Source organism: Oratosquilla oratoria, chromosome 42 (assembly GCF_046742065.1).
Source record: "Oratosquilla oratoria isolate Oo_2021 chromosome 42, ASM4674206v1, whole genome shotgun sequence".
NCBI lineage: Eukaryota > Metazoa > Arthropoda > Malacostraca > Stomatopoda > Squillidae > Oratosquilla > Oratosquilla oratoria.
Window position 1 is genome coordinate 30,267,860 of NC_134818.1, and position 12,500 is coordinate 30,280,359.

Below are 12,500 nucleotides of genomic sequence, written 5' to 3' on the forward strand. Positions count from 1 at the left end.
CATTATTATTATTTTTTGTGGAATGACGGGAGTGACGACTTGATCAAAGTGACTGAACTAGATACAATTGGTAACTATCCTTCCTGAAGTGTCGTGTACGTACCTGATCGAAGCCCCTTGGTATTGGGATTTCGCCTGAGCCTACAGGCATAAGCTTGGGAGGCTCAATGATAGATTTAAGATATTCTTGTCCTGCGGGACCACTTCGGACGGGGAGAGGTACCCCCCCACCTACCGTTACTCCTTCTTCATTTTGGTGTTGCTGTTGCATCTTCATATGTTCCATCTTCATCCTTGCCAGCTCCTGCATCTGCGCACGCCTCTTCTCCATGTCAGGGTTGTGGGGGATGGGGGGAACCCAGTCCTTACCAGCACCTTTGAGGCCAAAGCCGAACTGCCTGATGTCACTCCTGTGGAGGAGAAGGAGAAGGAGTTAGAGTCAAAAGATTTGTTTTTAGCTCTTCTTGTCTGGACATCTTGCAGACATCCAAACCTGACCCATGCCAGGCCAGGAAGTAAATAATGAAATGTACAAATTATCATCCATTTCTGAGTATCTAACAAGTTTCTTCTATCAAACTGATTATTGCCAGCAAATTGCATTAACATATCAACGTGTGTGTGTGTATGTGTGCCACTTACGGAACAGGGGTTCCATCATCCGTGCCCAGGGAAACGAGGGCAGGGCAGTGACCGTAGCCGTAGCCCTTGGGGCCGTGGCGCTTGGCGTAGCACCCTCGGCAGTAGATCTCGCCGTCAGGAGCGTCGCAGCCGACCATGGCGTCCAGAGGGCGGTGGCACTCGCAGCAGTTGTAGCAGCTCCTGTGCCACTCCTGTAGGGCAGGCCAAGGTGTCATTAGGGTGTGCCAGGGTGTCATTAAAATGTACCAAGGTGTCACCAGGGCGTGTCAAGATGTCATTAGGGTGTGCCACGGTGTCATTAGGGCGTGCCAGGGTGTCATTAGGGTGCGTTAGGGTGTCATTAAAATGTAACAAGGTGTCACTAGGGCGTGTCAAGATGTCATTAGGGTGTGCCAGGGTGTCATTAGAGCGTGCCAGGTTGTCATTAGGGTGTGTTAGGGTGTCATTAAAATGTATCAAGGTGTCACTAGGGCGTGTCAAGATGTCATTAGGGTGTGCCAGGGTGTCATTAGGGCGTGCCAGGGTGTCATTAGGGTGCGTTAGGGTGTCAATAAAATGTACCAAGGTGTCACTAGGGCGTGTCAAGATGTCATTAGGGTGTGCCAGGGTGTCATTAGGGCGTGCCAGGGTGTCATTAGGGTGCGTTAGGGTGTCAATAAAATGTACCAAGGTGTCACTAGGGCGTGTCAAGATGTCATTAGGGTGTGCCAAGGTGTCATTAGGGCGTGCCAGGGTGTGATTAGGGTGTGTTAGGGTGTCATTAAAATGTACCAAGGTGTCACTAGGGCGTGTTAAGATGTCATTAGGGTGTGCCAGGGTGTCATTTGAGCGTGCCAGGGTGTCATTAGGGTGTGTTAGGGTGTCATTAAAATGTATCAAGGTGTCACTAAGGCGTGTCAAGGTGTCATAAGGGTGTGACAGGGTGTCATTTGAGCGTGCCAGGTTGTCATTAGAGTGTACCAGGGAGTAATTAGGGTGTGTCATGGTGTTGTTAGGATGTCATTAGGGCGTGCCATGGTGTCGTTAGGGTGTGTCAGGGTGCGATTATGGCGTGCCATGTGGGCGAGGCATTTGGGAATTATTGTAAGGTTTCAAGAAGGTTTAATAAAAGGAGAAACGTAGCCTTTATAAGTGTAGGAAATGTATTCTGTGTATTCTGAGAGTTACTTATTTCTGTCTTTTGTGTTTTGTACATGCCGGGGTGTAAGTTCTGTGTATTTTGGTCGTAATTAATGAGGTGTTTTGTTTGTATTCAGTATATTCAGGCTATCAACGTTTAAGCTGTTTTATATATATTTATATATATTTATATATATGTATATATACATATATATATGTACATATATATATATATATGTATATATATGTATGTATATATATATATATATATATGTATATATATGTATATATATATATATATATGTATATATGTATGTATGTATATATATATATATATAATATGTATATATATATATATATATATATATATATGTTTGTATTTATATGTAAATATGTATATATGTATATATATATATACATACATTATATATATATATATATGTATATACATATACATACATACACGCATATATATATATATATATATATATATGTATATATATATACTGTATATATATATATATACTGTATATATGTGTATATATATGTGTATATATACATATACAGTATATATATATATATATATGTATATAAATATGTGTATATATATGTATATAAATATATATACACATATATTAACCCACAAACACACCTACACACACAGAGAAAGAGAAAAAGTAAGAGAAAAAGAGAAAGACAAAAAAGAAATAAAGAAAAAGGATGAATGAGAGGAAGAAATATAAAAAGGGAAAGAGAAAGGGAGAATGAGAAAAGAATGATAAAAAAGAAAGAAAAAGAGAAAGAGAAAGAATGAAATACAGCGAAAGAGAGAGAGGGAAAGAGGGGAAGAGAATGAAAGAGACAGAGAGAAAGGGAGAAAGAAGAGTGAAATAAAAAGAGAGAAAGTAAGAGAAAGATAATGATAGAAAGAGAAAATGATAAAGAAAGTTAAAGAAAGAGTAAAGAAGAGAAAGAGAGAGAAAGAGAAAGAGGGAGAAAAATAAAGAGAATGAGAGAGAGAGAGAGACGGAGAGAGAAAGAGAAAAAGAGAAAGAAAGAAAGAATGAGTGTGAGAAAGAGAGAGAAAGAGAGCGTAAGAGAGAGAGGGGGGGAAGATTCAGAGGGAGAGAGGGACACACAGAGAGAGAGGGAGAGAGAGAGAGAGGGGGAGGGAGGGAGGGAGGGAGAAATGTATTGTCCACAAGGATAGAAGCGCTGGTGTACTTACTTTGCCTTTGACTGGAACGGCCTCTGCCTGGAAGACGGCGCCCCCGCACCTTGGGCACCTGGACTGGCCCTCCTTGGCCTTGATCTTGGTAACGTCCAGGACGGTGAAGGCCGGGTTGGTGCTGCTCTCCAGAATCGGCTGGTCGTCTTCGTCCAAACCGCTGAACGGGGGAAACATGTAAGAAAGGTATTATCTATTTATTCTTCATTTCATTCTCTCTCTCTCTCTCTCTCTCTCTCTCTCTCTCTCTCTCTCTCTCTCTCTCTCTCTCTCTCTCTCTCTCTCTCTCTCTCTCTCTTCTACTTTTTTCCAAGTCATGTTTCGTCTTGCTTTCTTTGCTTTTTTATCGTTTACATTTTTTTTTGTGTTATCGTTTTGTTTTATCTTATTTTTATATATTTGCTCTTATCCTTTTTATCAACCTCTTCATTTATTTGTTTATTGGTCTTCTTTATTCGGTTATCTATTAATTGTTTAATTTGGGTGCTTATTTGTCTATCAAATTAAATTAATGTGATCTTTTTCAAAGTCACTACATACCAAATCCCCTTCTGCCCCTTATAAAGGGGGTGACCTAATCAAAATACACACACACTTGACGAAATATTCATGTAGTAAATGAGCAAAGACATTTTGTAAAGTGTTAGTATCATTTTACATTTAGTCTACAATCCCAAAAGAAAATAGTTTCATTGTAAATCTTTTTATTGTAACCAAATTGTAGAATAAGCATGAGCGGGGTAATATGGCCTTAAAAAGGTCAACTTTGAGCCAATTGCACCAACGGTGATTAAAGGGACAAGTAACACACTAACATAACCGTGGTGAGTAACCAATTAGGTAAACATCTGTGGAATAACCATAACCACCACCCACGTCTACCATCACACTTTTAGTAATTTGTCGAATTTCATTGAAAGAAAAAATAGTAATAAAGAACTTGTGATAAATTTCAGATACTATGTTATCTGATCGACGACAGATATTGAATTACCACGAAATCTTACAGAAAAGTTATAGCTCAATAGCTTTTTTGTCTAAGTTTTCTCTTTTTACAAAGCATATTTTTACATTCCTGTGAACGTGGGTTAAATTTTTCTTTCTTTATTTTATTTCTTTCTTTCTTGGAAATTGATTTTGTAAAGAACTTTTGCTCCAAACAGTGGGCTGCGATGGACCCTTATCCACGAGGAAAAACAAGTAGATGTAAGATGGGTGGAGAGTACTTGCATGCTTTGGCAAACTACCTCCCTCATAAGGGAGAAGATGTCTTTGTGTAAATAAATAAAATAGACAGAGTAGACACCATCTGAGGATGTAACCTTGATTAAATATAACACGTTTTGCTTGTTGAATATTTTTCCAAGTACACAGACGCAGAATTCAACCTCTAAATTTTAAATGGCACTCCATGGGATAAGCTGTCCTTTTGTCCCTTCATCATTCATTCTGGGATGTATAGATAGTTTAGAGTTTGTATTCTGCGTCTATGTACTTGGATAGCTTCAGCAAGAGAAACCTTGTATATTAGATCATAGTTCCATACTCACTTGATACTCTGACCATTCTGTTGGCAATTGCCATTCTAATTCGTAGATGGAACAGGTTTAATTACCAGAACACAAATCCTGTTAGTTAATTGTGTCCTTTGTGTTGTTTGATTAAGGCGCCATGCGATCCCTACAGAGTGTAAACATACGTACTTCTAAAGCCTTACTACCAGCAACTGTGTTCGCTTACTACATCCCACTCATTCAATGTCCCATCCGGTTGTAGGTTCGAGTCCCGCACTTCTTTCCAATCCCCAGTAGTGACTGTTGTTACCTGCACCAACAGTCCCTAAAGCGCATATTAGAGCAAAAGGTGACGGCTTCGGCCTCAGCTACTCAACGCCCCCTGGCGTAGGTTCCACATTTCTTACCTGATGTTCTCCGGGAAGAGGACGCCGCCAGCGCCGGCCGCGAAGCCGTAGCCCTTGGGGCCGTATTTCTTGGCGTAGCAGAGCTTGCAGTAGACCTCGCTGTCAGGCCCATCGCAGGCGACCATCGAGTCGAGAGGGCGGTGGCATTCACAGCAGTTGAAGCAACGCTTGTGCCACTTCTGTAGAGGGGGTCAGGGAGGTGTCAGATATGGCACTGGTGTCAGAAAGTGGCACACCATAAGAACATAAGAATGGAAGACTGCAAGAGGCCGTAAGGCCGTAGTTCCATGTCCCTTACCACCTACCATCCCTATCCACAAAGTTATCTAGTCTTCTCTTAAAACAAACAATTGTTTCAACGTTCACTAATTTGTTACGGGCAGCACAATCAATTACGATCTTATAGTGGTAAATAACGAGTCATTGTTTAAATACACACACACACACACACACACACACACACACACACACACACACACACACACACACACACACATATATATATATATATATATATATATATATATATATTCATATATATATACATTTATATATATATATATATATATATATATATATATATATATATATATATATATATATATACTAATAAGAACATGGGTACGTGTGTCCACTTAGTAGACCACTTGGAAAAAGAAAGTAACGAAGCAGAGCGCTTTCGTATATTACATCTTCAGTACGAAAAAGACTTTTTGCACTGAAGATGTAATATACGAAAACGCTCTGCTTCGTTAGTTTCTTTTTCCAAGTGGTCTACTTTGCATATATATATATATATATATATATATATATATATATATATATATATATATATATGTATGTCTGTATAAAGGCTGCTGGATATCAAACTGGGAGCTGTAACGTGCCCAGTAACATCTTTATACGGTTCGCGTTGTAGATCATTTTAATAAATATTGTCTATAAACTAAGCTATACGTTTTCGCCACACAGGAACGTATATTCTAGGTATGAAAAAAAAATAAAAGATAATCTAGAAAACTACACTTTCCCATCTTCACCCTTGTTCCCTAGGATCCTCATCGAAGTTGACAACAAGTTAGATTAGGTTCTTAGATGTAATCTTAGGCTACCCAGAATTCCTTTATAAGTAACAAGTTAGATAATTACTTCGAAGGTACGTTAATTGGAAACATAAGAACATGAGATTAAAGGATACTGCAAGAGACCATAAGACCTACACTAGGCAGTTCCTCGTCCATTACCACCAGTCATCCCCATCCATAAAGTTGTCTAACTTTTTCAACAGCCGATAGTTTCAGCGCTCACTACTTGGTTACTAAGTCTATTCCGTTCGTTGACCACTCTATTGGTAAACAAGTTTTTATCTATTTAACTTATTAAATCTAAATTTGTCCAATTTAAAGCCATTACTGCGAGTCCTGTCCTGTTGTTTTAATGCGATGATCTTGTTTGCGTCGCCCTTGTTTAAACCTTTGATCCACTTGAACAACGCTATTGGACCACCCTACACTCTTCGTCTTTCGAGAGATTGTAAGCTAAAGTGCCTAAACCTGCCCTAGTAAGTAAATTTCTGAGCCCATGTATCATTTTAGTCAGTCTCCTCTGTGACGATTCCAGTAAATTGATATCCATTCTATAGTACGGAGACCAAAGCTGTACCGTATAGTAAAGGATGGGTCTAAAGCAAGATATAGCTTGATAATTACCTATGCACTTTTATTTGTAACCGTCTTAGCAATGAAACCTAATGCTCTGTTAGCTCTATTGGCACTAATGCACTGTTTGCTGGATTTAAGTTCAGGACTCACTAAAACTCCCTAGCCTTTCTCACACTTAGTTTTCTCTAAAAATTGTTATTTAAGCTATACATGTTGTCTAGGCTGTGTAAACCTACGCTTAACACGTTGCATTTTGAGATAAATATTTAAGTCCATTTGCCATTTCACCGACCATGTGAACAAGTTGGTAAGATCCTCCTGAAGAATCTCGGCTTTTTCTCCTGACCTAGTAGTTTATATAAATAAAGAAACAACAAGGGACCCAAAACCGAGTCCTTCAGAACTCCACTAGAAACCTCAGTAATGTTGTTGACAGTTTTCAAATGGTTCCGTGAAGATGGACTCAAGTGATATTCAGGGACTTCCATGTCTTGGTAATTCAGAAATAACGTTCATTGATATAATCAATGTCTTTGGAAAATTAGAAAATGTTCTTCAATGATCCGCCGGGTTTATACCAGGAATCCTTTCACCTCAATGAGCATATGAGCACTTGAAAGTTATGTAACTTTACACTGGATCTATATAAATCCTTCCCGCTTCTCCAATCTCATTCAAGATATACAAAAATTAGTAAAGATTTTGTTGCGGTGTACTGAATAGATAACAGTATTTTCCAACTTCGTAAACGATATCAATGAATTAGAAAGAGTTTTGTGATGATTCACCAGATTGGCCGCCTCAGTTCCAGGAACTTGTATTCAAATTTAAGAATCATATTAAGATTGCCTCTTCCTCCCTTCCTCCCTCCCTCCCTCCCTCCCTTCCTTCCTCCCTTCCTTCCTCCCTTCCTTCCTCCCTTTCCCATTACGATATCCACTATTCTTCTCATTACATGCCACATCTCCTTCCCCAACTTCTCGTATTTGGATTTCATTCAAGTCTTGAGACCTATGACTGTCTCTTCACACTCAAAAGGGGACATTTTAATGTAAAAAAACCTCACTGCCTAACCACTACCTTACTAAGTACTTTGCTAAGTATGAACTGATGCATTACTGAGTGTCGAGGATTGATAGAGGTGGTCGTTGCTATCTATTTATAATGCAACCCTCGAAACCCTTCAGTGGGGATTGAGGCGTGTTCGTTCGCCAAGTCAAGAAGACCTAACTGTCCTTGTAATACAAATGTATAATGAAAAAAATATTGTACATTGGGCTTTGATTGGGCCCATTAACCACTCCCCACGGACAAGCCTCCTTCCGTTGATGCCACTGATCATCAATTACCCCATGCCTGTTACCTTTCTTCCTCAACTTCATCAGTACTCACCCTTGCTCTGGACAATTTCTCCTCAGCACTGAAGACCTTTCCTCCACATCTTGGACATCCTTCACCCTCAGCAGCCAGGATGGACATAGTGTCAATGGCTCCTGAAGCAGCGGAGATGCCTCCAGTTTCCCTGTTACCACCACTGCAGAGCAAGAGAAGAACTTATAGCACCGAATTCATTAGATCGTGATCTCGCAGTTCGCGAACTCACATGTCTTGCCATTTGCGACTTTGTTATCCGCGACCTCGCGGTTTGCGAACTCACGAGTCTCGCAATTCGCGAGCTTGTTATTCGCGAATTTTTGCAATTTGCGGCCTCGCAGACCTTGAATTTGAGATTCGTCACCTTGTGAGTCAGCGAGGAGCACTTCATGTGATATATCTGAACCTGTAGCATTATCTCCTTATTTTCTCTTATCAGGGACGCACGCACAATACTTACGGAATGTTCTCGGCAGTCAAGACGCCACCACCACCGGCCGCGAAGCCGTAGCCCTTAGGGCCGTACTTCTTGGCGTAGCAGAGCTTGCAGTAGATCTCGTTGTCGGGAGCGTCGCAGCCCACCATCGAGTCGAGTGGGCGGTGACAATGGCAGCAGCTGTAGCAGCGCTTATGCCACGACCTGCCCCGAGCGTGCATCTCTTCTGCCATGAAGACCTTACCACCACATCGTGGGCAACCCTTACCCTCTTCGGCCTGGATCTTGGAGACATCCAACTTCGAGGTTTCGGTTCTGGTCTTGAGTGCCTTGATGGACTCCATCTCATCGCCGGTGCTGTAGATAAAATAGAGATGGATAGTACGGTTTTTTTTTTTTTTTTTTTTTTTTCTTTAAATGGAATTTAAGCTTAGTCGCGCATTAATTAATTTACGTAATTTATTTAGGGACTTTTCATCCTCCGGAGTAGGTTCCCAAGACTTGGAAAGTAAAGTGACAGTTTTGTTTTTTAGGATTTATCAATCTTTAATAGTCATCCTATATAATAATTTTATTGTCTTTTAGTGAATAGTCTGAGAAATTAACACCCTCCCACTCACCAGAACACTAATGTCCGCATATGATTTTCATGGATGACCACTTACCCCATGACTAGGCTTGTGATAAAGGAAATAATTAACTGATATATAGATAAAGGGACAAATAGAAATAAAGGAAATACATCATACCGATCTAAACTCTATCCAGTTTCGTTATAAAAATTGGAACCTATATATTAGCCAATCAGATGGCTGATCGCTTTTGGATGAAAGATTGAAGATATTATGGACCAATAGGCATCTTTTGCCTACAGAGCGTGAACAGACGAGAGTTCTATTTCCTTTGACAACGTTATTTGACCGTATGTAGAATGGGAATAACTAAGCCTAAGCGCAAACTGAGACAGATGCCACAAGTTAGATCTGTTGCAGAAATACAGTTTAAACGTCTCTCTTACTTGAAATACTGAGGTAGTACATCTAGAAGCATATCAAGTGAGAGAGAAGTTCAAACTGTGCTTCAGTTCAGTCTGCCTTTGCTCTGTGCTGCGTCGCCTGTGTCACCTGTGTCTCAGTTTGATCTTAGGCTGAGAGGTCTTAATCACGGATTTCGGTAGATCGTCAGTCCTACGTAATCGAAGCTTAACTTGAGCTTAATGCTCATCCATGCATACCATGTGACCTTTTTTTTACAATTCTATTTATCTTGATTAATTTATTTATTATTATTTTTTTTTTTTTTTTCAAAACTACCCACCTTCATAAAATATCGAATGTCATTGACCATAAGACTTGATGGACTATCAAGAAGACCACATCGTATATAAAACATGAAAACTCCGACTGCAACTGTCACCACATGCAACATAGCTGAAGCTTATCAATTTCTGTTTGACGGCTAAGCAGCCAATGACTATCCTTTTTCATTCATTTTCATTTATTTATTTATTTATTTATTTATTCATCTATTCTTATTAATGTATTTATCACTTAATTAACATTTCATGCCATGACTTCGTTATAGGGCAGTCGACCCATAGTTGGTTTGGTCTTCCATTGCATCATGTTTTAGCATTGCTTCCTCCGTCCATACCGTTCCCTTGTCCCTCCATGATGGGGCTATCACACTGGGATATCTTTTCTCTTACATCTTATCTCTAACCACCATTAGAATAACTTGAATATGACTTCGCTTACAGAAATCTAGACTTCTCTAAGAACATCTCAATAGTATGTCTAACATTCGTATAAGTTTACAATCTCCTAGTTCATCATTCAGCTTTACTATGTATATATGAGGGAAAGATAATTTGATATTTAGAAATTTAGAAAATGAAATATTGTCACCAAAGTCTTTTTTTGCTCCAACGAATTCTCAACTGTCGGCGCTGGTGAAGCCCGTGGAAGCCCAGTGTGGTAGCGCCTTTAGGAACACATACATACATACATACATATACCAAGGCTTCTTCCCCCTTACCAGGGAGGTAGCCAAAAAGGACAAGGCATAAAACCATTCTCACCCATTCCATCCCCGAAAACACTCTACACCCCTCCACCCTCCCTCCCATCTTAGCACCTCCCAGATGACGGGTCATCCCTGCACCCTATCCACTGCCCTGGATCAGAAGCAGTGTCACAGGACACAGCACATCCACAGCAAGGCCGCTTCATTAAATCGGCGACCCCCCCTCTCCGTCCCCCCAACACATACTTACGAAATATTCTCAGCGGTCAGAACACCACCACTGCCAGCCGCGAAGCCGTAGCCCTTGGGGCCGTACTTCTTGGCGTAGCAGAGCTTGCAGTAGATCTCTCCGTCAGGAGCATCACATCCAACCATTGAGTCAAGCGGACGATGACAGTAACAGCAGTTGAAGCAACGCTTGTGCCAAGACTGAGGAAAAAGAAAATATAAGATAAAATAAAAAATATTGTCCATTGTTCATGTGTCGACACTGGTCGTTATGGACACTTCGTCACTGGTTTGGACTTCGGAGAAACTTCGTCACGAGACTCCTGAAGAACCTCTTGCGAACTTACCCTTCCTCTGGCGTTCATCTCCTCAGCCATGAAGACCTTGCCGCCACATCGGGGGCAGCCTTCTCCAGGAGCAGCTCTGATCACCGACACGTCCAGGACTGCTGATGCAGGGTTCACGCCCGGCATACCCTCGCCGCCCCTGCGGGGTCAAACAAGGTCAAGTCAGGTCAGGAGACGAGACGTCTCCGTTTCGTAGCTCGTGCTTGAAATGTTGATCCCAATAATTGGCGACAGTTGTTTGTTATGTTTATCTAAGCTGTCAAAAGGTTATTTTTTGTGCGCCCCCTTCCCCTCCCCACCTCCCCCGTCATCGCACAGCCAAAGGGCTCATTTCAATGAATCTTTCAAACGCCCCTGTCCTTTTGGTTCAGCTAAGAGAACCCCTTCTTGCTATCATAGAATCAAGAACTTCTACGTCATCCCCCACGTCATAAGATTTGTTCTTAAGAGCGACAGACGATTTTAATCGGCCGGTTGATGAGCCTCAGACATGAAAGCGACTTCACTCTTTAAAAATCCCTGAAGTCCAAAATGTATCCTTTAGGTGAAAAGAATTGTGTGTTATCAACCAGAACAAAATTTATGATGTTTTTCTTAAAAACATGAGAACATAAGGATGGGGGAACTGTAAGGGGCCATTAGGACTACACTAGGTATTTCCATGTCCATTAACACCTGTCATCCCTACTCATAAAGTTATCTAACCTTCTCTTTAAAAAAGAAAATTGTCTCAGCACTCACTACATTGTTACTAAGTCTATTCCAGTCGTTAACCACTCTCTTGGTAAACCAATTCTTGTCGATTTCCTTCCACCTAAAATTGTCTAATTTAAATCTATTACTACAAGGCCTGCCCTGTTGTCTTAATATGATGACCTTGCCTGCATCTTTGTTAAAACCCTTGATCCATTTGAATACCTCTATTAGATCACAGATCTTGCTGAAGGGATTGCTGGAGACAGCCGACCTCCAGGGACTTCGGAGGAATGTTATAATTCTTGAGGACCATCCTTAGGTCTCACCCTTGGAACCCTTCTTGGGATTACAGGTCATCCTTGAAGTTACCTTTGAGTGGCCTCACATCCTCACTTAGGTTAGGTTAGGTTAGGTTAGATTCGAATATGTCAAGTTGGTTAGGTTATTTTAGTGAAGCTGATTTGTTTATCTTCGGATAGGTCATGTTGGTTAGGTCAAGTCAAGTTTGGAAAGATTACAAGGTTTGGGTTAAGTTAGGTCTGCATAGGTGAGGTTGGTTAGGTTGTTTTGGTGAGGTTGATTTGTTTATCTTCGGATAAATCAGGTTGGTTAGGTTAAGTTAGCTTCGGACAGGTCAGGTTGGCCAGGTCAAGATAGGTTTGGATAGGTCAGGTTGGTTAGCTTGTTTTAGTGTGGCTAGTTTGTTTAACTTCGGATAAGCCAGGTTGGTTAAATGGTAATCGACATGGAAATGTCTAGTGTAGACCTTATGGTCTCTTGCAATCTCCTTCATTCTTATGCTCGTATGTTTAGGTCGTTGAGT

General features: G+C 40.7%; 1 protein-coding gene across 13 annotated transcripts in view; it reads right to left on the minus strand.

Annotated features, from left to right (window-relative positions):
• The window catches only part of LOC143021708 (muscle LIM protein Mlp84B-like), a 101,885-nt gene that overhangs the window by 25,258 nt on the left and 64,127 nt on the right, over positions 1–12,500 (minus strand). For 9 of the 13 annotated variants that reach the window (XM_076179364.1, XM_076179359.1, XM_076179363.1 and 6 more), the window contains exons 9-16: positions 10,982–11,120; positions 10,657–10,835; positions 8,406–8,738; positions 7,964–8,105; positions 4,911–5,089; positions 2,990–3,149; positions 643–833; positions 104–410 (exon numbers count right to left, since the gene is read on the minus strand). In XM_076179364.1, the coding sequence (XP_076035479.1) occupies positions 104–410; positions 643–833; positions 2,990–3,149; positions 4,911–5,089; positions 7,964–8,105; positions 8,406–8,738; positions 10,657–10,835; positions 10,982–11,120 (1,630 nt within the window). The remainder of the gene's footprint in view (positions 1–103; positions 411–642; positions 834–2,989; positions 3,150–4,910; positions 5,090–7,963; positions 8,106–8,405; positions 8,739–10,656; positions 10,836–10,981; positions 11,121–12,500) is intronic. The other 4 variants (XM_076179369.1, XM_076179367.1, XM_076179365.1 and 1 more) reach the window with 1 other exon arrangement.